This window comes from Colletotrichum abscissum (genome assembly GCF_030869225.1).
Source record: "Colletotrichum abscissum strain IMI 504890 chromosome Unknown Scaffold_8.1, whole genome shotgun sequence".
NCBI lineage: Eukaryota > Fungi > Ascomycota > Sordariomycetes > Glomerellales > Glomerellaceae > Colletotrichum > Colletotrichum abscissum.
In genome coordinates this window covers 391,017-418,170 of record NW_026850525.1, presented here as the reverse complement: position 1 = coordinate 418,170, position 27,154 = coordinate 391,017, and the positions used below count along the sequence as shown (strand labels likewise).

Genomic DNA, 27,154 nt, shown 5'->3' with positions numbered 1-27,154 from the left:
TGCGCGGGTACGACAACCAGGTAAACCGAAGACCTACGCAATAAATGAATGCGTGCCAGTGTCTAGTGAACGAGGCCACCGGAACGGACTTGAGAATGAGCGTGGACTGTCCTTTACCGCAAGGAGGTGAGAGACTGTGTGGTGGACACTCGTCCAACACTGTAGCCAGACAGATGAGCATACGAAATGCGTCCGGCAGGTAAGGCGGTCGTGGCGGTCCTGGGGAAGTGGAGGTTGTATTAATCCCGGAATGTCACGATACATTGGACGAAGAGAAAGCGAGACAGGCTCGTCGCGGATGTTGTGCCAATGAGAGCATGGCTGTGTTGGCGCATTCGCATCCGACAGTGCCAGCATAAAACATTACTGGCGCAAGTGACGAGACGACACATACCTACCCAGCCAAGGGTACTAAATGGGGTACCCAAGAATCGATGGGTGAAGGAATGACGGTCAGAGGAGTGATATACCCAGTGATCTTCAGGTTTCTGGGTCTCTGATGGTCTCTGATCTTTAGCCATATTCAGGTCATGAACGCCCGTCTCACTTTTGTACTCCTGGCACAAAGACGTCAACGTGAGGACGTTTGTCGTTTTGTCGAACCATGTTGGATACATCGACTTTTGTGTGTGCATAACACAAATTCGTTTTCTCGAGGGAACAAACGCAATTGCAGATGCCAATAGCTGTCTGCATGGCCCCAGGCGGTTGACCGATGGCAGCGGTTTGCAGGTTACAACGGCGGATACCAGCGTGTATCTCTGCAGTAAGGAGTACAGAGGCATTTGATTCGCATTTCTCTTGGCTGGAATGCACTAGGTCTTGACGAGGCCTGAGCACAGTGAGACCTCGTGATGAAGCCAAAAACCGCTACAGTGACGATGGCGCAAGTGGGATAATGGCAATGGCAATATCCAGTGACCTGGGCCAAGTTGTGATCCTCGGATGGTCGGACGCCTCAATGTCTGAGGGTTCGAGCAGGGCCAGCTCCCCAGCCCCAAGCCCCGAACCAGTCCGAGTCTGGCCCAGGGCTGGCTAGGCAAGCCTCAAGCGAGGGAAGCAATGGGCCTTCTTGGCTGCCTTTCGGCAGGCTCGAAATTGACAAGGCGACTGTGGTCCCAAACGACAGGGGGGGGGACCTTCGGCTGGACCCTAGGCGTGAGAGCGAATGGAGTCGAAAATTATTTTCGCAAAGAATTTTCCCCCATCTGTCGCGCTCTCGCCCCGGTCAGATCCCACGTTGCTGCACCCACTGACGGCGTGATCCCCGCCCTCACCCTCGAAACCTCTCCGAAGGGCGGGGCCAAGATGGTTGATGTCCTTATGTCTCGCCCGTATGATTCTCGTTTTCCGTACAAGTCCGCGTAACAATCTTCAGGGTCCGTGCCGATCCCGGGAGAATCAAGTCGCCGCCGTCGTTACCGGGAGGGATGGCCGCTCAGGCCGAAAGACCATCTGGCCCAAGATGGGGATTCCAAGACAAGCCTGGAATGGATGCTCTGGCGACAACAGGCGAGTAGGAAAAGGAACGACCGAAGAGGCCGAGAGGTGATATCAAAGGTGACAAATATGGTGCGAGGAAACCCCAAGGGTTTTATGATGCGCTAGTATTAGACATAGGGCGCGTTTGCAGGAATACTTCTTTTCCTCCCTTTCGCTCTTGAAGTTTGGCCCCAGGATTATGGATGCAGTTTGTAAAGCTCGGATACCTATGCAAGTCGGGGGTTTTCTCGTGCTGATCCCGCCTGGAGGTTCCAGTCAGCGGCAGAGATGTTAGATACGAATGACATTAGCTGGCATCGATCGTGGATCATTGCCCCAGGCAAGTAGAGCAAGACAGAGTGCCTATGCTCGGCATGCAGCGTGTTCGAAGGCATGGTGTTGGATTAGAATTGAATTAGAATAGAAGATGCAACTCTGCCCTGATGTCGAGCAAGGAGCAGGCGAAGATCCAAATCCAGAGCCTCCTTCCTGCGCTGTGTGTCTTTCGGACAGGCCGTCCAAGGTATGAGGGGTACGTACAGGGTCTTAGTAAGGCGAGGGCAAGCTGAACGTACCGGATCACGTGGGGGCGTGTATCGGAACCAGAAAGTCCAAACTGTCCCGCAATTTCGCCGGATGATGGAGGCCCTGGCCGTGGCTGGCCACAGATGGAGACTTGCGCATGACCGGAACCTTTCCCCGGGCTGACGGTCTGGTCACTCGGCTCTGTAATTTAGCGTGCCATGGACTTGGACATTGCGGGGCAAGCTGTACCTCGCTAACAATTACGCGCAGGGCCCCTTTCTTTCTTTCCCAGGGAGATGGCAACAGCCAACATTGAACAGGGCCAGCGGCGACGCACATTGACAATGTCGTCAACTCGCGTGGGCAAGACCCCATCGACGCCACAGGTCGTACCTGGCTTTTCGGGGGACTTGCAACTGCTAATACAAAGTACTCTGTAGCCAACAAGGAAGGCATCATGTCAAGGTAGGCAGTCGCTCAATGCTCGAAAACAACCACATACCTTCAAGTTATCATCTTCACCGTCCATCCATCCGCTTCGGAACGACCGCCGAGTAGCTGCATCACCTCGAGTCTCGTTGCATAAGGTAGCCAGGCGACTACACTCGGTGGTACATCACAGCCGAATGTCCGAAGGTTCAATGCGTCTCTCCTCTGGGCTCCGTACGTTCCCCCACGGAGACCCCATCAATAGGCTCCACGGTTTCTGGGGCCTCGGAAGTTTGGCTGTCTCGCTTCGTTTCTTCTCCTAACCTTACGCCATCAGCATCTCCCAGCTCACAAGAACGCAATGCACCTCTGCTGTATTCTTACGCATTGTCGGGCCCGGCCCTTCAGGCATGCCAGGGCGTTTACTTAGCATCTTCTGCTCACTGGAGCCGCCCTGCTTATCTTTCCCTTGTCACGGCTCAGCTGGTCGTGGCCTTTCGATCTGACACCACCACAGCATGGAAGGAAAGACAACACCCACACAGCCAGTATGGTGATATCATATGGTCCTCAGTGTTGGGTTGTGGCATCATTGCTTTCAGAATCGGCGACCAAGTGAATGCTCCTCGCCATAAACCACAGTCATCTCGATGCTCTATCTCGATTCCTCGGTCCTACTGTATGCACTACGCCTTGTGCACTATGAGCACGCCCGGTCCTAGCTTCGAGCCCTGCAGTGAGGGGAGCGTACGGAACTGCGTTTTGGCATGCTCTTTTGCCGCGATGGCAGGCCACCAGGCGAGGAAGCATGGCCTTCCTAGCCATTGACGTGTAGTCGTGCGTCAGCTATCCCTCCAAGCTCACTGATCGCCAGCTCCAGCTTCATCGGGCCCTGACCGCCAATGTGAATTCGTTGGCTGCCAATATCAGACGTTCGCCATGTACGATGGTAACAGGTAGCGCCAACTTCAGGCTTCCCCTCGCCGACCGTCAACATCGATCGACATTTTGTTGGGGACTCAGCGGCTGGTCCACCCCCTGGTGGCTGGCTATTCAAACTTCAGGGTCCATGTCTCCAACCAAACAAAGTTACTAACAACTGGGGAACATCTGAAAAGGCAACAAAAGCAAGCATAGCAGCGACCTCTGCACATATCAGACAAACTCTGTCGACCTACGACTTGGAAGCTTGGTTAATGTAACCCGGATTTCCCCCCAGTTCCCAGTACGTCAGATCCGCCGGCCACTATGCTGATAGTAGTCGCTTCGACCTAGATCGTTATCACAGGCGGAACGCTCCATGGTTACGCCAAAGTCTTTACCCCGCCTGGCCTGGCGTTAACTTTCGTCACAAGAATGGCGAGACTGAGATCCAGCCTCTTTGGATTTCGTTCCTTTTGTGGAGGGACCTTACGCAAGAGGGAACTGCAACTAGACGTTAGCTGCGCAACATCCAACGCACCACTGCACTCTGCTTTTCCTTCCGGCCGCTAGGGAGCGTAGTGATTGCTAGGCAATCCCCTTGGCGCGAACTGGTTTACCTCGCTCACCTCCAACAAGCCCAATCATTGGCCATGAAATTGCATTCTTTTCGCTCTTTTCTTACGCATACCTCGCCCCTCCCGCGGCCGTTGTGGAGCTGAAGTAGGTAGTAGTACGGAATACGGACAGCGGCCAGAGGCAAAGAGCGAGGGCTATGCGGCAAGATTGACCCTTGGAAAGTCGCGACTCTATACACAGTACCTACTAGGACTACAAGGCGTGGGTTTAACCTTGCCTAAGCTACGTGCAATTGGCTTGCTCCAACCACGGTTCCAAAGGTCCTATGAAATGATATCGACCTGGACGCATCATAATAAGAGACTCTCGGTTCAGCGAGTTGGTGCTTTGTGCTGCTGCGGACGACAACACACGCCCTACCTTGGCTTCCCCAGTTTTCAACAAAGTCTACAATCATGTAGGCAGCGAGCCTATCTGTGTCTCTGGCTGTGTCTAGTGGCACTCCAGGATTTGGGCACACGCAAACACATGGATGAACACTCTGGGGTATACGCAAAGTCAACTTGGTCAGTGCCACCAACAGCCATTCCCCTTGAGCCTGGGAAAGGCATGTCATGCACGGAAGGTGTAAGTTGTGAGCACCACGGAGCACGGCGCGAGGAGGAGACCAGACTGAAGCCAAAAGCAGGGTCATTGCAGACAATGCACTAGCTGCTAACCAATAGGGGACGGTATTTCATTGGATTGCAACTCCAACAAGACCTGATTCACGCCGAGTTAGGCTGAGGTTAGAGTCAGAAGAGATGTCTCATGAAACGTAGGCTATTCTTGTCGTAGCATCTCGCGTGTCACTGTTACGGCCACGGAACCTACTGGCGAGAACGAATTGACGCATCCAGAGTCTGAAAGAAATAGTAGGCGAATAGGAAAGACGCCATTTCGACGCGGTTGAAAGCAATGGCCCCTGACTATCTCTCAGTGGATGGATCGGACTCCACAGGGAAGAGATGGGGAGAGTTGAGCCGGCTTGGCTTGGCTTTGAAGATCCCCCGCGGACAGCAAATCACACACCAAGAATCCATGCCTCGTTCACCCTCGAGGGTCTCGACAATTACGAACTGACGGGCTCGGTTTACAGATATTAGATATTTTACCAGTCGCACAGTAGTAGTGCTATAGGATTCCAAAGCTGATAGCTGGAGGAGACTATCCGCGGCTCTTCGGCATCAACCAGACACGCCAGTCCATTCGTCGGGTTGAACGGGCTTCTCAATTTCCAGTATCCTTAGGCCTTTCCCCAGCTAATCACTCTCCTTCGACGCGTCCGTTTGTAGCCATGCAGCTCAGTATCGCTCTCATGAAAGTGGTCGTTGCAGTTCCTGGAGCGCCAACCGGTGGAGCTTCGCCTTGGATTTCCTTGGATTTGCTTCTCTCGCCCCGTCATTCTCTTTCTCTCAGTGTCTCGCAGGATAGGATAGGCTGCCTTCCAACAATATGCTGCACACTGAAGATACCGATGGGAGGCCTGTATGGAGCAGCAACTGTTTGGCGCCTGTTTCTCGCTGGACGAACTACTCATTACCGCCCTGAACAGCCGGCGGGGCTCCTTCAAACTCGGTCGGAAAACACGGTAGCCCTTCAGAGCAGGGACGGTGCCAGCTACAGTAGTCTACTAAGACGCTCTGGCAGATCGGTCTAGACCACGAGTCGCTCAGACAGAAGAGACCCTGGCTGTCTGTTCCCTCGTTTCTCCGAATGCCTATCCATTCATTTCCTATGATGCGATGAAATGCGCGGGCTGGAGAGCGACTACGTTGAACCTGCCATGCTGTGAATCTGGGCATACATGTCTTGACAGCCAGTGCATCATCTGCCACAGGTATGGCGAATCTTATGTGAGTAACACTAACACGCAAGTTGCCAATACGTTGACGATTACAGTTTGACTTCTTCCCCTTGTCCTTGGTCTGTCTACGCACACACCCGACCCGGCATCGTCCGACACTTGTCTTCCTCATCCTCCCCATCTGTCAACTTCTCCGGTTTCTTCCTCCACCATCTGAAGCAACCCCACACTCCGCACCAGAAGCATTGCCCGTCGGCCAAACACGAACCTTTGGAGCAGAGGCCATTCGATGGCGGTTGCTTGTCGTGCGCATCAAACCCACGAGGCTTTCCTCTTTCTCTCCGCAAACTTACAGAAGAAGCAATACCGGCTGCAGATTCGTACAGCTTACTACTCTGTTTGGCCTGTTTTGCCTGGTCGTTGTCCTGCCTTGGCCTGGCTTGCCATGCTATACCTTGCTAGACACTCTCTTCTCCGTGCCTCGCCGGCTACGGCTTGAGTCGTCCAATCGAAGGCGCATGTTTCAAACCGTGCCTCATTCAAGGCCTTGCCCAGGCGCTCGAAAGAATGCAGCGCTGCAGGTCGACGCGACGGAGGACAGAGTTCACAACATCCTGACTACACACAGCTGTATATTCCGCTGTGACACATGACGCTTCTTCTCTTTACTGAGAACCGGCCTGTAGGCATCCTGACAACGTGTACCTTGACTGCATATGCAGATTTGCGGACAGCCTCTGTTCAAAACCTTGGAACGGAGTAAACCATTCTACGATGCATGACCGGGACAATGGGATAGTCAGCTATTCAGCCAGTCAGTTTGCGTCCTCATCGCAAAGCTATTTTGTCTCTCGGGCATTCAAAGCGACGCCAATATCTTGCACCGTCACCTCATAAGCCCCGCCCAGCCAGTGGCAGCGCCAGGTAATCGAAGCTATGCGACCTTGCAGTTGGACGCAAGCCACACTAGCTCATATTCCCATACTAAAGACGCAATGGCGGGATGCTGCCGGAGACTCGAAGGCGAACCTAGCAACGGAGAAAACCATCCGCCACCATTTTCCTTATCAACCGGCCGATATGCATAGTTGCTGTTTATTAAGAGTCAGGTCGCCAACCTCGTCCCGGCTGGGAAAGTATGGCAACAGTGGGGTGTGTGGGTGCCAGAGACGAGATAAGGACGACAACAAACGGCTGCAAGATGTCAGAACCAGGAAGTACCTAAGTGCCGTTCGCAATCTTTTTTATGCTGTCCCATGCTGTTAGCCATCTCGAACAGTCAACGGTCCATGCCGTACGACTGCCAACCACCTCTCGCACAGAAGACGTCTCAGCAGTGCCCGTCTGCTGGGACCTCAATCCAGTAAACGACTTTCAACTTTCTCATTGGGACGGAAACACAATTCTCCCCCATCGATCAAGTAGCACTGATCACGTCGCCAGCAACGAGGAAAAGCAGCTACTGTGTACTTGAGAAACCTGAGCTTGTTCTGCATTCCTCTCTTGTACGATCCGGGGCGACAGGGCCCGCGCCGACCCTCCAAGCCGCACCGCCCAAGGTCCGGGCGCGGCCGTCGTGCGGTGGACACAGTGAATAGACCCGGATTCTACCGCTAAGCCGCACTGGCGAGAGAGTTCGCTTCGTCGAAACTTTCTTCAGGGTGTAGGGCACATGAGAGTTAGGACCCTGATCGGCGCAAGTGCAGTGTCTCGGTCGAGTGTCTACCGTATAATGCCTCACCACAGCTCAGTGGGTTTGAATTACCCAAGAGTCCAAACTTCATCCGAGTCGAGGCATTGATGCTGGGAGTTTTGACAAGGTGCTTACTTGACCGCGACGGAACAGCTCCGCGTGGCAGACGGAGCGCAGTCATTGTCACAGAGAGGCTGAACGAATGCGAACATGGTGAAGGCCATGCCAAGTCCTCCAACAAGTCTAGGCCTGGCAAGGGCCAAAGTACGAATTGGTGTTGACCGGCATCGTGCCAAAGCCGGCCTTACCTCCCGCGCCGGACAGCAGACCGAGGACCTAGTTCCGGAAGACTCAAAGAACAGCGGATCACCATCCTATGAGGTGGTTCTCATTCGTATCATCAGTTGTCCATTCGCCCGGCAAAAGGGTCACATAGAAGAAAGAGCAAGCCGACGAGGTTTATCTTATTGCGCTTGCCGAACTGAACTCCGCAAGGTGACTGATGCAGTACAAACAACGGAAGGCTCTCGCGTCATTGACTCCTCTATTTGTTCCATTTCGATGTCCGTCGTGTTATCAAATGGTTGTAGCAAAGATAGTCCGTGGGAAGATACAGCTCTGCAACAGGTTGGTGCTATCAAAAGGGCCAAGTGAATCCTGAGACGACATGCAGCTTGGAACTGACGCCGCTCGTTGGCCAAGGCGTCCTGCACGTCTTCGACAACGGTTGAGTGGTGGTTCATGAGTTTGGCCTAGCACACCTAGGTGCGCGCTTCCCAAAGATCTAGGTCTTCTATATTGTGACTCGTCACATTGAGGCACTTTCGATGCGGTGCTTCTCAAGTTGTTGACTTGACAGAATGCTACCCACGATGCAGAGAATCCTGGTAAACGTACAAGGGCTGTCACCCCTGCCCGCAACCCCCATCTCGTCGGGGAGGACAGCCTCTTGCATCCAGAGTCTGCAACGAGATGCCTCTCTGTGTGTGGAATGCCCCCCACTCCCACGCTACCTCCAGTCTACAGACGCCCATCTGGATGACTGTTCACCCAATCGAAGTCTAGATCTGTCGGCGATGGTGTTTCTATCGTTGAAAAACACGAACAAGCCACGCCACTACTCCTGCGCCCCCTTCGTTGCAAGTCGTTCACAGGTCAGCACTGTGGCTCGATTCAATCATTCTATGGATCTCGGTGGGGGTGCACTTCCGCTCTCGTCACTTATAGCCTCGCGAGGTCTTTCGGAATGCCTAGGATCTCTGGAACCACGCAACCTGCGCGGCCGCCAACAACACCAAGCTGTGAACTGACGTCTGCAAACAATCAAATCAGGCAGCTGGAGGTGAAAAGCTCGGAGGGCCCTCGGCTTCTTACGTGCGCGGGTGGGGTTGGTTGTCCTCCTCCTTGGAGGCCTTGTTGCCTCTTTGTGTTTTCAGCAACATGTCCGGGAGAACGAGAACGTAGGCGCCGCAGCCCTGCGGCAGCTCCGTCTGCAGACACATGTCACAGTCCTGGGGTCCCTCATGTGTATCAATATCGTTATCGTGAAGATCACAAATATCCCGAAACCAACAACACCCCCCACGAAGACTGACGATCCGGCATGCGTATCTTTCAGCCCGAAGACGCGAGATACGGGCTACCTCGCTTAAGCACTCTGGTGGGCGAAGGAGGTTCACCTCAAACGTCCTGAGTATTAGTGTCAATCCGAAGCCATGATAACTGGCTGACGCACACATCGGCCACACGTCGTCGCCCACCTCATACCCATCGCAACATTTTGATGATTCGGCGACTTGGTGAGTTTTCCACGGGCTATGCGACAACGTTGGACTCCTGCCCCTTCTCCACCTGGCAAAGTTGATGCAAGTTGACTCCGCCGAATCCCTTCACGTCACTTTGGGTACGGGGAAGATCTGCACTCCCGCCCTTTCCCCGGCTGCAAGCTGACACGCCCCGTAATATCCTCATCTGGTAACCCGATATCAGTCGCCCAGGGAAACCTCATCGCTGTTGGCTGCCTGGCTGGTTGCCTGCGAAAGAGGCTTCCATAGTACACCACTACCTCCTACCTGTTTGGACCAAGGCCGAGCCCCTTCTGCCGCACACCCGAGAAGTATCTGCGGTGTGACGGCCTCGACCGTGTTCGGGAGATGGCCGGGACCCCTCCCGCCCAGAAACCTAGTCTATAGCGTAAATACGTACGGGCTATCCAGTCTTGGTGATCAACTCGCAGGGCGTTCATCTGGTCCCAGAGGAGAGAGAATCCTGCGTTGCAACGAGAGTGCACGTCACGATACCTCAAAGGTTGTCGACAGACTGCGGTCTGTTTGCGAGCTTCGAGGCCGAAGTCGGCTTATCTTTGGGATATTACGCCATACCATCCGCATCCACTCGTGCCGGCCGAGAGAGAAGATTACGATGGTCCTTGGGGCATGCTACCTGGACAAAGCGGGCCAGTGACGATTGGCTGGAGCTCATCACATTGAAGTGTAACTTACTGAAATGTGACGCTCAGTAGGCCTCATTCGCGGCTGACACTAAGAAAGTTATCGCAGACGCCTACAATTTCGCCATCCAGGAAGGAGCGCGTTTGCGGTAGGTGGGGAGGCAGGCCTCCTAAGCCCGCTGGCCCGAAAAGAGGTTCGGGAGGCCAACTACCAGGGTTGCCTATGGACGGGAGCTACCTAGGCTTCTGGACGGAGGAGAGCCGATTGAATGACCGGAGGCGGACCGTAAACTCTCGGACGGGCCGGTGGAAAGACCCCATACGAGAGCCGAGTCTTTCCGTTCGAGTGGGCATTCCCCAAGCGGGCTATTCGCAGTCGTCAAACAACGACAATGCTTTGCTTGCTGACTGCAGTGCGTGCCGCCGCTGAAGCTCAAAGCTCAAAGCTCAACCGGAACTGCTGATGCTGCTTCCCCGCGTTTCTTTACTTCAGCTTGCATCCGTCAGGTTTGCGCAGCCTGGAACCGGGCGGTTCAAAACATCTGGAACTTGCACACACACACACACACACACCCTCTCGTCTCCTCTCTATCCAGGTATTGCATCTCGGACTGTGCGCCGTATTCGCACGCAGGAATCTTGCTCCGGGCATACCCGTCTCATCGTTCGTTCCCTATCCGATGGGCCGTGGTGGTGGTAAGCGGAAATTCAGTCGCACGCCCCAACGCTGGCCCGAGCAATCCCGACCCAATACGTCTTTCGGTCTTCTTCTCTTCCCCATTCTTCCCCAGACGTTGGGGGAATCTTACGTGTTTGAGATCTGTTCTCATTGGAACCAATAAGATACTTTCTGGGGTCGGTGATATACCACAAAGTCAAGCAGGGACAGGGGTTCCTGAGGTTCCCCCTTCCGGATGCCTGTTTGTCGCCGACTTGGGGTGGCGCGACGACGCGGGGTTGAGCCTTTGAGGGTGAGCTTACATACTTTTACCTGCAGACGTGCAGATACCAAAAAGAAATGTCTGATACTTCTGTACGGCGCAAGCACCAAACGGTTTTTTTGCCACGTTTCCGCAAGAGAAGAAAGTCTATAGACGACAAGACACAAAACTATGTGAGTTGCAAAACGCGGGGAAAAGGGAAGCTTTCATCGTATAATTCGACAAGGGCTTATTGAATGCGTGTACCTACTTCATACGACGAGCCAGTAAAAGAAAAAAGAAAAGAAAAACGAACGAGTTCAAGTTCGAGCCAAGACCTAAGCTGCGGAAGCTCTCTTCATTTGACGTCGAGCTTCTTTTCCTCTCTTCTCCGCGGGGAACCTTCGCATAGGTATACACGTTACACAGCTTTCATTCAGGGACGTGGGCAGAATTTATTTTTTTTGGCGTTCACTGACCCAGGCCGTTCGCGACGCCTCGCAAAGGGTGAGCAAGCTCGCATTCCAACTCAGAAGTTCCGTATGAGGAGGCTTGGCCGGGAGATGATGGGTTTTGCCTCGCGGCTTGCGGCTCGGTCTAGGTCCAAGAGCTATGCGCACCTCGACGCAAACGCCGATGTGATATGAGCCTTGATAACTCCTACGCGCATACCCCAGCCCCCGTTGGTGATCGCAGGCCCAAACTTGTCTCCATGTTGAACACGGCGTCTTGAAGGCAGGTCAGCAGCAGCATGACAGTACAGCATCATGGAGGTACCCCTGCCAAGGTGCCGTTGCTTCCCCGCGCCACCGGCAATGAATCCAGACTTCCGCGGTGGCCGGCATCCGGGGTAGGGGAGGAAGATGGGATTATCGTCGCCAGTAGCTTCTCAACAAGGAACGCGGAGTGTGTCGAGTACTATAGGTATATCGTATTGGACACAGAGTTTCCGGTATAGGAATTGGACTCAACTCGGCCGGGGAAAGGCCTTGCTGAACTACAACTGGACTCTACAAGTCTGAACTAGGGCTAGCCAGGTACAACCGGCAGCGCGGATGACCGGACAGGTCGGGGGAAGCTACGGGCAACTATTTACCTAATTCAATTCCTTTAGACGATGAGAAGGATGAAGAAAGAGTCAAAGGGGTGTGTGTATGATGTATATGATCATCTGTGCTGTTCCTGGGTTGCAGCAGGGCATGGGCCATTTTCCCACGATCTTGCAACAGATGATGGGTAAAGGGCGTACGTGCGCTTTTGCTTAACAAACCGGGGAACCGGGGAAGGGGTGCCGGTGTTGTAGGTAAGGTAAGGTAAGGTATCGGTATGTTGTTCGTAATGCCGGGACAGAGGACGTGCCTCGCGGGGCAGAGCAGGGCGGCCGGGTGCGGTTGAAGACGGGCTTATTGGGTTTCGTCAACCTTTTGGGACCGTCTCTACCTACCGCTATGAGGCTCTGTCTTTCTGTCTCCGGTCTGGGGGAGGAGGAGGGGAAACCAGACGTCATGTTTACTTTTCCCCCGCCTCCTCCTACCTACTCTCAGGGCACGGAGAGTAGACCGAGCAAGACGTGATGAAAAGTTGGGATCGTTTTGGGTTATGCGAGGGGGTGTGGTCTAGAACTACCCAGGTCAACAGGTTACGGAGCTTTCACCGGAGGACTTCCGATAAGGTGGGAGAAGCTAGGCAACTGCGGGATAGAGGAAGATGGAGGGAGGGGGTACGGATAGATTATTATGTTTTTGATAAAGCTTAGACGGGTATAGCACTTTTTTCTCTTGGTTCATGATCGGGGCGATGAAAGGAGGATTCGGAGGTTGGGGCAGGGTGCAAAAGCAGAGGGCAAAACGAAAGCAGGACTGAGTGCGGAAAGATGTCATTTGCGTCAGGAATAGCGAGCTGACAAGTGACGGGACGTTTATCGCGAGGACTTTTGATCAGTCAGTCAATGAGTACGGCCGGCCAGCCAGGCCGGCCATGTCGTCTTTGGGATGGGGGTTGGCAGGTAGGTTAGTTAGTTTCCACACACACTCACACACACCCGAGCCTCAATGAGGCTCGCTGGATAAAGTATTTGCCAGATAGTGTGATAGCGCACCCAGATGGTGGGATGCATGAGGCGAACGAGGCGTGTGCTGAATCGGCTTGCTCCTCGTTCTCGGCGGCTCTGTCGCGGATCACGACGCTTATCTGTGCCTGCCGCAAGCGAAGGGCGGCTCTGGCGGGCGTGTTTGTCGAATTCGACGGCTCACATCTCTGCCAGGCGAAGGATGGATACCTAGATAGCATCGTGATGTGGTGGGTGGCACGGGAAGGGGTTGGCTGTCTCAAGCCTCAGGGTACGGACAAGCCTCAGGTGTATTCCCGGCCGATAGAGAGGAGATTTTTCTTCCTCCCCTCTGCGACGGGCTTCGTCCGGGCTCGAACATTTCACTAAGCATACCCAAGCAGTTCGGAACCTAGCCCAGTAGCATCCAGTGGAAGCTCGTGAAAATGGCGCCTCCGCCTCCGGGTTCGTTTCTCTTTCGCCCCCCGTTTGCGGAGCTTTTCCCACGAGAGCCGGAGTTTTTCACGGTGGTACGGCGGCCGAATTTCAAAGGAAAAGGGCGCAAGGGGACGCACGCATTGGAGGGGCGGGCCGCCGCCCCCGTTTTATTTTCGTGGTCCGTCGAGGGGGCCGTCGACCAGTCAGTGATCAGTTGTTTTGCTCCTTTATCCCCATCGCTGGTTTGTTGTTCCCGAGGGAAAAGGAGGGCCGATACGGATATCATAACGGAGGTTCGCCGTGAACGTGTTGTGTGTATTCTTAGGACTGGCGAGGTTTGAGGCGCTAAGCTAATCACACCACGAGTACGCCCGTTTGAGGGTGTACGAACTATAGAAATGTAAGACACGTACACACACATACGAATACAGAGAGAAACGGAGAGAGACAGCGGATGCTAGGCTCAAGTTAATCAGATTTCAGTCTTAGTCTTAGAGGAGATCGTCGATCAAGGCGCTGAGGCGTTGATGTTTCGTTCTATGCGTGGTTTTATTCTTGTACCTTGCGCCGGCGCGCGTTTGGCTTACACGCTGGGCTTGCTTTGGGGGATGAGACCAACTTCAGTTGTGGTTCTTCTATCCCCCCGCCCGCTCCCAGTACTCCTCCACTAACCACGAATAAAGAGACTCGGACTTCACTTGGTTGACGCAGACGGAGGCGGGTTTCTTGGCTTTTACGTGATTGAGCCGCTGCCGCGCCCCAGAGACTGGGGAGTGGAGACAGAAGCGGAGTTCTTGCCTTTTTCCCCGTGGGAAAACAAAATTGACCGCGAGATGATCAGGTGGTTTTTAGTGACCTACAGATAGCTATCGGGTTCTGAACATCTGCTTCGATTTCGGATTACCCAATTCGTTGGTTTGTGAGTGTGATGTGGTGTACACAGTATACTAAGACTTGATCTACAATACTTGCTGCAAGAGTCAGATCAGCAAAACCAACCAACTGTGTCAATCTGACAGGGCAATTCTCTTCGGGGATTTTTACCACGTATCTCTCCATAGTAGAGGAGGATCTAGCCATAGAGGAACTAGCTACATGGAGTTGTTACTTGTCGACTTTATCGATCGATGCCAGGATTCAAGAGGCTCTGCAGAGATAGTCTCGTAATTTGTGTAGACACACGCCCTGTCTCCATAACAACCGAACTGGGTCGAACTAACAATCCAGGGCGATATTGAAGTTGAATTTCATTTTCCGAGCTCAAGATGTGTCATTCAGCCGTTTACGCACATCATCATGCCCAACACCCATAGTCCCGAAACTCGCCTCGCATGACGGCAGGTGAAATAGCGGGGAGGGGAGGGTGCCTCTCCTGCGAGAGCTGGCGCAGACGGAGCTCCCATTTCTAGGCACAGCTCTTCACTTTGTGTAACCATGTCTATACGTTGGTAAATTGGAACCTTTCATGGCGCTCCGGAATGTCACTTGTCCAGGTTATCTGGGCCAATACATGCGTCTTAGGTATCCTTGTATGGCGTAAGAGTTGGCGAAGGCACGAAGGGTATCTATACCTGTACTGTAAGGGATCTTTGGAGGGGGAGTATGCTGAACCTCACACAACATCCACACCCATACATCTACATACACATGTGCTTCGCTGGCGTTGCTGACCCCAGGGAATACTGCAACGTCGCGGCATGCGTTCTACGGGCGTACAACGTACAGCATGCACGCCATGCCTCGTACCCATGCCCCATTTTCCCAGTCTTTTTACATATGTTTACACGCAGAGACGAACGCCGTCTCTCTATTCCCTATCTCCCAAAGACCCTACCCCATATCATGCATACGATGGGAGTACCCACAGTATCTATGCAAACCGATATAGACATTGCGACGAGAAATTATACGGTTGGATGAGAGCTCAAACACTGGGGGCCCGTGGAGAGAGAAGCCGCTCAATGATGAGCGCGATAGGGAGTGTGGGTTTTCCCGGAGTAGATGACGTTCTCACAACTCAACGGGAATCTTGGGTCGGGAAATGGCAACATCATTTTGGCTTCTGAGTAATACCTATCGCCCGAGCCAGGAATGGTTCCCTGCCTTCCCCTTCCGCCTGCTCCCCGAGAGGCTGGCTGGGGGTAAGGGGGGGCACTCTGGGCCCATCAACGGCGCGGCGCCGCGGCAGGGCGCGGGTCCGCTGCCGCTGCGACGGGATTTAGTACATAGTGATAGATGCGTGATGTAGATGCTCAAGGCTTGGATGTGGTGTATACTGAGGACGTTGTTCATGATGTTTGGCGGGAATTGGAGGGATTGACGGGATATTGGATTCGCGGTGCGCAAAACACACCATCAACAGCCCATTGAGACATATCCCCGGATTGTCGCAAAGTCGACAAGAGGAAGCACACACGCACAATACATGCACATACACATACAGCTTTGACAGGTTGCAGGAGGTGGTTGAAGGTGGTGGCGGCGGGATGGGACAACCACAGAGGTGCCGAGTCCCTTCGCGTTCTAGGCCCTGCCATGCTCTCCTCTGGGCGCCGCCCCCGCTTCACCGAGCAAACCCCCTCGTCATCATCTACATGTCATGGTGCAGCCGCTGCGACGCCTGAAAACCAGGCGAAAAGAAGGACAGATGATGAAGACGCGTTTCGTGTGGATGTAGCTGTACCAAGCCCTGACTTGATGAAGAAGAAGAAGAAGAAGAAGAAGAAGGGGGGCGATACGGGGCGGGGGACGAACGGGATGCTGCACCTTGACCTTCGGCTGGGCGGGACTGGGGTCGTCTCGAAGATGGGGTCGCACGGCGTCGCGCGGCGTCGCGAGATGGAGGCTCGGTCTAGGTGAGGTAGGGGCTGTCCCTTCGACGGTTCGACCACGCCGAACCCTTGGACTGGGCGGAATTGCGCTGGCGGTATCACATGCTGGACGTTGTGGTGGTTTCTGGCGTTCGACGACAACGACAACCCACCACTACCACCAGGGTTCATAGATGAAGGGGGATGGGGCGCGCATATGCACAACTGGGATGAATGCAAGTAGTCATGATTGCATGTATATCGAGGAGCAGATATAGGAATGTGCGATTGGAGATCGGTATTGGTCGGTATCGAAGCTGTAGTCGCCGCGACACAGAGGGTCGAGACGAGGTGGACCTGCCTCATCCTCCTCCTCCTCCTCCGCCATCTCCTGTTGTTCTTTCTTTTCTCTTCACTTCGCAGACTCCTCACTCTCCGCATTTAATGAAGGATGGCCAAGGTTTCCCGTCACGACACCGTCAGGTGGCCGTACGTTATCTCTGTTGACCAGCCCCCTCTCATGCACGACGGCCGATCAGGTAAGTCCTTCATCTAGGTACACCAGATATACGAGAGGCGCCGGGGAAGCTCTTTGCTGAGAGCTTTGTCAGCCTTACACCGGCTGCAAGTTGGGCGAAGCGAGGCGGGGTTGGTAAAGGCCTGGACGGCGTGGATGGGATATCGGTCACGGTCGTGGAGGATGGTGAGGCTTCCCGTGTGGCGTGAATGGAAGAGGTGTCCCCCGGGTTAAGGTGTCACTGAGAAGTTGTGTCACCAAGCCGGCATCGACATGTCCATCTCGGTGACAGTGACATCGAACTATGCCTGCGGGGACGGCGATTCTGTAAACCGAGCGGGCGAATCTCAGCTTTCCTTCGCGAAGGCGACCTCAGGAGGAATACGGAAGCTCGCGCAAAACATGCGCTTCTTCGGAGCAACGTCCCGCACGTTGTAAATGGTCATTTCCCCTTGCTTATCCGCGTCTCCAAGCTTGAACCTGACGCCGATCTCGGCGTATATACGTTCGAGGATGTCATTCAGGGGTACCTCGTCGTCGCTCTTGAGGGCGAAGCAGTGGACGTGAACCATGGGTAGCTTCGCAGACGTGTGAGGTTCGAAGAGCTCCTCGTGTCCGCTGTAGATGCCCTTGTAGTGGTTCACAAAGGTGTAAGCCGAAGCTGGTAGGTTCATGACGAAGTGCGAGATTGTAGGAGGGATTGGGATGTGCTTCGGCTGAGGAGGGGGGTTCTGGGGTTTGCTTCTCGATTGCTTGGGCTTGATGACAGCGCCCTCTCCCTTCTTAAAAGCGTCGTAGACTTGGTGAACGGCCTCCTGGATGAATTTGCGGCCGTCCATGTTGTATGGACGGACATACTGCTGGACCTTGTTCTTCTGGACAGCTGCGTTCAAGTACTTGTAGCTTTCGGGGTTCATGTCGTTGGCGAAGACGAAAACACCCTTCCTTCCTGCCGGCACGGCGAACGGTCCAATACCCGCCATAACATCGGCGACAACTTCTCCCGGTTTGAACATGCCGATGAGCCTGGTGTGTTCGGGCTCGAGCTTGCTGTTCCAGTACACCTTGGAATAGTCGAATTGGAAGACGCAATCATTCTCCTTGACTTCGACGTTCATATCCTCGGGTCCACAGAGAACCTCGTAGGCAAAGGTTCTGAACACAGAGTTGCCGCCGACATCATCCACCTTGTTGATAACGGTGGTGATTTTGGGGTTCTTGTCGAGGATAACCTCTGCGATGATCTTTTTATAAGGGAGGTACTGTTCCTTGAGGTTGAGGTGCGCTGTGAGGGTCAGTGGCTGGTTTCACGGCTTCACTTCGGGCGACGTACCAACATGTCCAGCCGTATTGAACCCGACTGGGATCTCTACGTGAAGTTCCTCAGGCAAGATGGATGTCATCACATCAACTTCGTCAGGGGTTAGCAAAGTCACATTTTTTGTTCGGTACAAACCGCACTCACGGTAGCTCCAGTAGTCATAGTCGAGCTGCAGCTCGTAAGGAACCACATCCAGCTCTCCAGTCTTGATACCCTCCTGGAAGACAGGACCCCATGTCGTCGGTGCTGAGTTCTGGGTCAGTCACAGGCTCAAGACATGTAGCAAGCATAAGCGGGGTACACACTATCAGCTTTCACGCCAGGTCGCAACAAAAGGCATTTCAAATTTGATGACTTGGGATCAGTTCTGCATGAATCCAGACGGTCAAGTCTAAGAAGCTCATTTCCCTTTTCCAGCTGTTTGCGGTACTTTGAGATGTTGCGGGGGTCCTTGACCGTGGCGGCAGCGAGTTCCAACTTTTTAGAAAAGAGGGAACGGTCAAGGATAGTAGCCGCGCGGGCAAGAGGCGCGCGGAGGCTAATCATATCGGAATTCGAGTCCTTCACGATGATATTAGTACAATATTCAAAGTACTAAGGCTGGTCGGCCGTGCAGGGGTCTCGACTTACCGCCATGTTGATGAGTCGATAGTCGGGCACAGTCATGGAGGGGCAAGGCTGAGGAAAAACCTCCGTCTAGGGCTGAGGGGCAGGGGTCCCAGATGTGGCGTATCGGCGAGGCTGAGGATTGGCGGGTGCGGGAGTGGGGCCCGGACGCCACATGATGATGTCACTGGAGCTTCGTGATCTAAGCGTCATTGATGATTGGTCGACAGGCATGTCTGAGAGGAATGTGAGGGACTGGTCACATCAGCTTTCGTATTAGTTGTAGAGTATGTGTCTTGTTAAGATTCATTTGCAGAGTTAAGGGTCTTTCAGACTGGGATCCCGGCTGCTGCTTATTGGTTAGAGCCATCATTTGCATGTGGCTACTGCTCAACGGGCGCCAGTTCATCCAAGCTCGCCCTCAACTTACACGACACTTCTCATTGTCTGGAAGCCCTTCATATATCATGTCGAAGAAGCGAACTCTGGACTCCTTCTTCGCGCCATCTGTGAAGAAGCCGCGTAAGGAAGATGAGTCAAGCGAAACCGTATGTCTCGTTGCGGCTCAAATACATTTGTAGAATTCACCACTAACAGAAATTCATGAGTATCAGGTCGGCCAGTCCACTCACGCCAATTATCCCATACCTATCTCAGAGCTTCCCACAAGCATCAGTAAAGAGCTCTCGTCACTCCCTGCCCGTCCAGGCAAAGACATGAATGACCAACCAGACCTCGACCTGGTGTACTTTGAGCCTTACATTCCGTCGTACATGGCTAAAGATCTCTTTGAGTTTCTTCGGTCCGAATTGCCATTCTATCGAGTGGAGTATGATATTAAGAGAGGCGGCTTCCAAACTCACATTCGCACGCCACGGTAAGCAGAAGGTTTATGTTTGGAGGTATGAAACCAACTCACATGGATAGGTACACCACAGTATTTGGCTTGGACGACACATCCCGATTCGACGACGATGGCTCCGTCATAGACAGGAAGTCCGGCTTCAAAGTCGTTGACAAACTGTACCAGAGATACCCACCGCGGCCAATCCCCAAATGTCTAGATGACCTCCGTCGCTCAGCCGAGACGGCCACAGACTGCAAGTTCAACTTCTGTCTCGTCAACTATTATGCTTCAGGCACGGATAGCATCTCCTTCCACAGCGACGATGAGAGGTTTCTTGGTCCGGATCCAGCCATCGCCTCCTTCTCCCTCGGCGCGAGGAGGGATTTCCTCATGAAGCACAAGCCGATACCCCCAGACAATGAGCATCCGGATAGACCGCAGCCCAAACAAATCAAGTTGCCATTAGCCAGCGGTGACATGATCCTCATGCGCGGACGCACTCAGTCGAATTGGCTTCACTCGATACCCAAGCGAACGGGCAAGAATGCGGAGGATGGCGGGAGAATCAACATCACATTCAGGCGAGCGATGGTCAAGGAAGGAACTGATAATTACTACAACTACAATGTCGGAACCGGACCTGTCTATCGGTGGGACAAAACGATGCGGGAAATGCGGGTATCTTCCGCCAAAGACCAGCTCAAGGGAACGTCATGACATCTTTCATGGGGGTATACGCAACCCAAACACCTCTCTATTTGCCTTTGCGGAACTGTGCGCTGGAAAAGTTGAGCAGCGCTCTTAAAAAGACTTGATATCCGACACCCTGGTTATCCGGCAAGCAGAAGATTTCTGTGAGGCGAATGGGCCAAGGCGGGTAGCCATCGAGGTCGACGTAAGGACCGAAGGAAATGAGCAGATCGGGTTCCGGCATGATTCCCTCCGACAGCTCCGCATCGATCAGATCTGTGCTGATGTCACGGGGGTGGAGCTTGCCCTTTTGTGACATCTCGGTCAAGGTGCGAGTGAGATCAACCATGGACGCCCGCCCATCCTCGGCGGAGATGAAGAGAACCTTGAGGTGGCGTGGGTCGTTGCGCGCGAAATCTCCATGGGCTGGGGACTCGAGGACGTCGTCGGCGTGCGGCATGGCCACGGTCAAAGCTGGCTGGTGTCTACCGAAGTAGGATCGCGACTTCTGGATAATCGATTGTTGCAGGTGAGGAAGGTAGTGCTTAAGAAGACCTGGGGGAGGAAAAGTCAGCAGGGTGATGGGATATACACGTAGAATCAGCAGCTTACCTGTCCGCTCGTACACCGTCAAGACGGGAATCTTGGCGCAGACGCACCATACGGCAATCTCGGCCGCTTCAGCGACCAATCTCTCCAACTCAGCCCCGTGTCTCCCACTTGGTTCGCGCTTTAAAATGACGCTGAGATGTTTCGGCTTCTTCTTCAGACCAACAACATCCCGCTCGATAGATTCCGGGGTTCGGTGGTGGTAGAACATGATGGAGGATATGTGGTAGCACACGAGATGCCATGCTTGTCGTATCCGAATGTACAAAGAGAAAATGGCGTGGAGAACTGTGTAAATCGCAAGGTGTACCTTCGAGCGAAGGGCGCGTCTCAGGCCGAACCTGCCCTTGGGAGGAATATCATCGTCGCGCCATTGTCGTCGTGCGTCTTGGGGTGGGCCGTCTGGGAGGTAGCTCTGGAGGGGTAGAGCTGTCAGCTAACGGTCAAGCTTTGGAAAACTTGCGAGTAGCTCAACGTACCTCGAGCAGTTGCTCCTTTTCTTCATCCTTGAGGTCCACGACATCGTCGGTCCTGTAGACCTTGCGGACCCTCGTGCTGGGCATGCTGGTGATTCTTGGTGGTGTCTCTCGGCGCGATCAGTCGGGAAGCGCGGTTGTGGGCGTGTAGCTGCAAGGCGGGATGCTTGGGAAATCTGTTGAGCGGAGGGAGGGAAAAGGCCAATGTAGAAGTTGGCGCGAAACTAGCTATGCGCTGAGTGGAATATATGAATAGGTTTACGTCGTACGCGGCGTGCGCTCGCAGTTTGCCATTCGTTTCTTGGCAGGATGACGACGGCTTTGGGCGAAGGAAACTTGTCGAAGTTTGGTCTTGTCGCCCAGAGTCAGTTCGGTTCGGCGGCTGCCATGGATTCCCACCTCAGAGAGTACAGACATGCAACGCGGTAATACGACATTGGCACATTGGTTGGGCTGGTGGATTCCTAGTGGATGCTGCGCCGCTACGTCCAGCAAAGCTGCCCGTGGCTGAGGGCTCAGCTGAGGTGTTCTTTCCCCAATTTTTCTCTTCCGTGGTGCACATGGCAGGGCTAGAAAAGATACGTATCCCGTCCAAATTGGGCAAGGTCCAGGAACTCCAGCCACCCGGTGGCAGCGGCCGGTACAAGCTCCGGTAGACCCATAAAAGTTGGGCACACTTTCGGGACGCCGGGGCCGTTCTTGAACGGGCATCCCGGTGCCATCGCTGTCTCCTCGAAATGGTTTTCTCGACTCAATGAACGTGTTAAAATGCTGTGGAAGATGATCCAGAAATCCAGAATAACGACACTGGCTACTGCTAAAGGATCCCAGACCGCTATTAGCTTCACCTCGTAAGGCGCTGAGAAGGGGAATACCCTTTTCAAGGGAAGGGCAGTTTAATAAATTTTTATAAAAGAACTAGCCTTGCTGTTAACCTGGCCTTGCGCAAAGCATTGAATCTTTGTATAATCCCCGTTAGATTGTTTAGAGAATGAGCCGTTCTAAAGAATAGTTCTGCTTTCCTCTTAGGATCTCTCGTCCTCTCCTAATTTGCTCTGGTTCTAGTTCTTCTATTTCTTAAATTTTTAATTACTATAACGGGATATTAATTAACATATCTCTCTATATTTTCGTACTATACATTCCAGAATATATAAAGGAGGAAGATGTACAAGGGCTGGCGATTAAAAAAAAGAGGATAATAATATAAGTAATATTTAAGAAAGTATAATGAAATATAGAAGTATAAAGCGTTAGATAGTAAGGTCTCGAGTGTGTATATATTCTAACCTATTTTGAGTAGTTTTGATAACGAATATACTATTGATATAAATATTAAAGAGGGTATAGTAGAGATATAGGGAGTTAGGATGAGGATAGTAGAGACGAAGCCGTAAAGGCCAGCTGGTTCTTCGGTTCCTTTTTACTTATCTTATTGCTCTACTTATGAATAACCACGACGAAGAACCTCTAGATCGCCTAGAGATGTTACGACCCAACAGCCCATGCTTGAAACGTAGCAATACGCTACGATGTGATGTTACAAGCAGATGGGTCTGGAATATCGTAAAAGTAGAGGCCCAAAATCCTAAAGATGATTGGCCGAATAGAGACATCCCTTCAAGCCATGTTGGATGGTTATAGCACAACTGCAGAAGATCACATTGATGCTTATCATTTTAGATGACTCAATGGTCTGCAAGTACCCAAACGGAAGCCAAAGGTTGAGGGCGGAGACAAGCCAACCCAGTTAAGACGAACTCGGTGACAGCTGTACAATTATCACATAGATGGGCGAGCTTGCTAGAAAAATTGTTTCTGAATAGATACAGACGTTACGGTGAACGCAGACTTTGGCTTATATTTCTGCAGGCAAAACATCGTCTAAGCCTTTCAAAAGATAGAGGAAAGAACCTCAAGAGTATCAATGTGTTTGTCGGCCGTCACTGGCCGGTCCACATGGGGTTCATGGCATTGACTTTCGGTGCCGGTGATCTCGTCTCTTGATTCTCAATCGGATCGGGCGATACTTACTGCGTCAGTTGGTATAGGTGCAGTGGGAGAAGTGGATAAAGGCCAGTTTCACCGCCAAAGTTGTTTCACATCTGTTCAGGAAGAGTAGTTGAACAGCAACACAAGATCCAGCTTCCAAGCCAGGTCAACAAGCGTCACTCTCGCGAACTCCATGACTCCGAGGTAGCCTTTGCCGAGACACTAGGGGAGACTGAACATCGACAACACTGCATGTCTTGGACGAATGGTTCGATGCAAGTTGCGAGTACCTGGCGTAGCAAGCACGGTCGAGACTGCTTACAGCGCCTGTTAAGAAACGCTAGCCATAGGTGGTTCATATGAGATCGAAAGGTCAAGGCCTCGCGGGCTCTTCCAAAATGCATTCATCTGAACAGACTTCCGAGTGAATATAGATGAGTTTGTGTCCCCTGGAGAATAATAATCCGAACCACAAGGACCAAGACAATCCCAACAAACCTCGAGAGAGGCATCATATTAGTGGTATTGAGGACAGTTGGAACATGACAGGCATCGTGAGAGTGACGTCTAACTCGATTCTCAACCACTCTGACTAGGACTCTGTAGGAGGAATCTGTCTGAAGAAGACCACGGTCGGGGATTGACACAGAATTCCGGGAGACTGGAGATCTCCTTCCCTCAAGCGTATTTCAGAGCCCCCGTAGACTCAAGCCGCGATTATTGGCTTGTGAAGGTAAGTACTTACGCGTGTGAGGCGGACGTCAACTTGGATGGTTCGTAGAAGGGAGATAGTTGGTGCGGTGGCCAGTTGGAAGTCGTCAAAGTCAGAAGAGCACTGAAGATAACGTACAGCACTCTGAGTTATTCGATACGAAAGCAGAAGTCCCTTCTTTTCGAGGTACCTTCGACTTATACAAGGCCGCATTTGAAACATCCGCTCGACATGCGATCGGGAAGCTTCAGCTTTCTAGGGTGTGCCTGCATTGACTTTTGACCTGATGACCAGTGAGGTTAGCCACATGATCGAAGTCACAGGGACGGTTTGGCATGAGCTAAGCAAGACTCGCCTCCTCTATAGCCCCCACCAGGACCCTTCTGTCGAGTGATGGCACCGCGGTAGCGATTACGTGGTCGGTCTCTTCTACCCCGACGACTACAAGGATTCCGAGTTCTCGCGCAGGACACAATACGCAAATGATGTCTTTGAGTAGACTGTTCTATGACTCGTTATCAGTCAGCAGGATATCGAGTTACAGTCATATCGGGATTGTCGGTTCACTCGACCAGTCTCATAGGGCTCTATACGATTTTAGAGCACGTATATAATATAACAAATTAAATTAATAACTATCTACTACCTTATATATTTATATCGCTACTTCTCTTACTATTATTTTTACTATATCTCTAGTTATTATTATTACTTTTCTTACTACTACTATTATTATTATTTCTCTTATTATTGTTATTACTATTTCTCTTAGTATTGTTATTGCCATCTCTCCTGCTATCGTCGTTGCTAATACTATTGCTCTTATCCCCTTTCTGTGTATTCCTTTAATAATATACCTGGGCCTTGGGGAGAGATAAAGACTAAAGATGCTAACGTGTTAGGCTCTAAGACTTTAGATCCCAAGAGTGTATTACTATTTTGAAAAAGTCATCGAAGCAGGCGTTGAGTATGCAACCGACCGTATGATCGGGCCCGCGCGGCAAAACGATTACGCAAAGCCGGACAAATATTAGTCTTCACCTTCATCTCATAGATCAATGTCCTTTCCAGAGACTCAGGTAAACAGAGTGGAAGCTATTAAGGAGGATTACGGACGGTCCTCGGATGAGGGCAGGCAGCCGCTTGATCGCCAACACGGCTGTTACGGGCCAGTTGTCCCGCAGAGTTTCGGTGGTAATGACGCGACGGTACGTGCTATATATCATTACTAGAATGAAGCCAAACCCAGCTTCGAGAGACATCTAGAGGATTCGTCCAGTCTTTGGTTGATGATGGGCATGGTGGACACCGAGTAACGGGCCAGAGTGTGCACACGAAGTCGACTCCTTCTCCGAACCTGACGCCGAGGGCACCGCGCTAGCGGAAACTGTGCGATCGTCTGTTCGCTTCATGAACGGCCGGGACCTTTCGGAGCGGACGGTTACTGCGCACAACAAGGTCATCTCCACGATGCAGGGATCGGTCAACATCACCAAGGTGGTGAAGCAGAACTTGACCAAGTTGAAGATTCCGATTGACCGGATCAAGGAGATCTCACGACTTGGAAGCACTTACTGGATCCGGCAGGTCGGTCGTTGGAAATACACTCGAACACTGTCACAAAAAGCGGGCCCACTCAATGTGGGCAGCATTAACCACATCCATATCTCGTGACAAACACCCATCCCCGCCCACCTTGTCGTGTTCTTGCGACGGTGAGTTCGGTGAAGTACTGGGCAACTGAGTTATACAATAATTTGTACAAGTCACAAGTAAGATGCTGCATATATGCATAGACCATGATGGCATAACATTGTGAAACCCCGAAGTCTGTTTGTCACACTTTCCACCGCCAACCAGACTCTGGTTGGTTACCAGACTCCATAGACCTCAATGGACCAGTCGGTTAACAAGGTAAACCAAAAGACAGTGGACCTCAGAAGTCAGTAAGCCAATGGTTGTCGTCATCGAGCCTCACCGTCTGTTCGTGGTGGATGTTTTCACGTAACTCACCGGAAAGTTGACCCCGACAAACAGGTGGCCGTCTATGGTTCAACAAGCTCATTGGACACATCTGCAGCCAATTTCCGCACGTATCCACGCGGTCTAAGGTTTCTCCCCGCCCGAAATGACTCGTGTCCTCGCACATTCTGCCGCCTCGCCCCAGCCGCGCCTCGGAACACCGCCCAGCAGATTTCTATATAAGCGCCGTCTGTCGCCGTCCTTTGCTTGTTTTCTCTCTTTCTTCTTTAGCTCTCTTTGCCTTTTGGCTTAGATCAAGTGTAGTATCTGTTCTTTTCAGTTTAATCTCTGAAAGGTCTCTAAGGAGACCAATCGTGATTATTCCTATTTTTGTACCTCGAGAGAAGCCCTCTGTGCTTGCACACGGCTCCTCTCACAGTGTCCCTGGTATTACACTGCCTCCAGGCGACGCGAACCTCTTTTCATTGTGTGCTCTGGCTTGTCCAGTGTCATGAGGAAGAAACGGAACACCAACCTCGCTGGTGGCATGTAAACTCGCCAGAGCGAAAATTGTCCAATCCCATGTTGTGAATGGCACGGTTATAAAGCCCTGACCGAGCTCTATCTGCTGGCTAAGTTTCATCTTCGTTGGCCACGACTTGGACAACGTGTGAACTTCACAACATTGTGCGCATCGGAGTTCCGAAGGAGGCCGCTCGGGGATATCGGCGCTCGGCGCTAGACCTGCACCCCACACGCGGGCTCGGTCGCACAGGCCATAAGACCCGCATTTCGTGAGCGGCCCGCTAGCGCTATACCAATTTTAGATCAATATTGCACGTGACACTCGACTTTACCCAGACCTCAATTGACGTCACCGACCATTGGTTGGTGGGTTGAACATCGACAACGATGCAACGCCGGCAATTGACCAATTGACGAGGATCAGTCGACTTAGCATCCTTGGTGCAAGAATTAACCACTCTTGTGACGGTATTCGAAAATGATTGCTTGCGGTTGTGAATACTAGATCGCTCTGCTGCGTTTGGGTGGCTATCTCAAATGGCGCGAATGCTGCCTTGTCCTTCCACGATGTCACCTTTTGATCAGGCATGGTACGGCCCTTATTCACAGTTGGTACTCAGGCGGAATGAAACAGGGTCTGAGATTATTCTTAAATTCGAAGGCACCATGCTCGCAGCAGCCAGAGGGAAAACGATGTCAGGCGAAGTCTGGCAATTTTGAACATTGAGTCTGGGAAACCACAGGGTCAACATCCCTTG

At 52.5% G+C, this 27,154-nt stretch overlaps 7 protein-coding genes across 7 annotated transcripts; 4 read left to right on the top strand and 3 right to left on the bottom strand.

Moving 5' to 3' along the window:
* Positions 1–2,817: 2,817 nt before the first annotated feature.
* Positions 2,818–3,532, top strand: CABS01_04154 (uncharacterized protein; the record flags this gene model as incomplete). The annotated part of the gene is made up of 2 exons (XM_060537525.1): positions 2,818–3,183; positions 3,272–3,532. Coding segments are annotated over 2 exons (627 nt in total), but the record flags the coding sequence as incomplete, so codon positions are not given.
* Positions 3,533–15,370: 11,838 nt separating this feature from the next.
* Positions 15,371–16,188, top strand: CABS01_04153 (uncharacterized protein; the record flags this gene model as incomplete). The annotated part of the gene is made up of 2 exons (XM_060537524.1): positions 15,371–15,470; positions 15,782–16,188. 2 exons carry the CDS (start codon positions 15,371–15,373, stop codon positions 16,186–16,188), a joined length of 507 nt encoding a protein of 168 aa, XP_060390369.1.
* On the bottom strand, positions 15,927–16,580 carry CABS01_04152 (uncharacterized protein; the record flags this gene model as incomplete). Its single annotated transcript, XM_060537523.1, has 1 exon — positions 15,927–16,580. One exon carries the CDS (start codon positions 16,578–16,580, stop codon positions 15,927–15,929), a length of 654 nt encoding a protein of 217 aa, XP_060390368.1.
* A 423-nt stretch (positions 16,581–17,003) lies between these two features.
* CABS01_04151 (Met-10+ like-protein) lies at positions 17,004–18,643 on the bottom strand (the record flags this gene model as incomplete). Its single annotated transcript, XM_060537522.1, has 5 exons — positions 17,004–17,941; positions 17,990–18,067; positions 18,122–18,223; positions 18,283–18,538; positions 18,608–18,643. 5 exons carry the CDS (start codon positions 18,641–18,643, stop codon positions 17,004–17,006), a joined length of 1,410 nt encoding a protein of 469 aa, XP_060390367.1.
* Positions 18,644–18,960: 317 nt separating this feature from the next.
* CABS01_04150 (2OG-Fe(II)oxygenase superfamily protein) lies at positions 18,961–20,147 on the top strand (the record flags this gene model as incomplete). The annotated part of the gene is made up of 3 exons (XM_060537521.1): positions 18,961–19,131; positions 19,198–19,460; positions 19,511–20,147. The coding sequence occupies 3 exons, from the start codon at positions 18,961–18,963 to the stop codon at positions 20,145–20,147; spliced, it is 1,071 nt and encodes a 356-aa protein (XP_060390366.1).
* A 37-nt stretch (positions 20,148–20,184) lies between these two features.
* On the bottom strand, positions 20,185–21,292 carry CABS01_04149 (Di-trans,poly-cis-decaprenylcistransferase; the record flags this gene model as incomplete). Its single annotated transcript, XM_060537520.1, has 3 exons — positions 20,185–20,675; positions 20,733–21,144; positions 21,209–21,292. 3 exons carry the CDS (start codon positions 21,290–21,292, stop codon positions 20,185–20,187), a joined length of 987 nt encoding a protein of 328 aa, XP_060390365.1.
* Positions 21,293–24,967: 3,675 nt separating this feature from the next.
* CABS01_04148 (uncharacterized protein) lies at positions 24,968–25,583 on the top strand (the record flags this gene model as incomplete). The annotated part of the gene is made up of 2 exons (XM_060537519.1): positions 24,968–25,103; positions 25,234–25,583. 2 exons carry the CDS (start codon positions 24,968–24,970, stop codon positions 25,581–25,583), a joined length of 486 nt encoding a protein of 161 aa, XP_060390364.1.
* Positions 25,584–27,154: the final 1,571 nt, after the last annotated feature.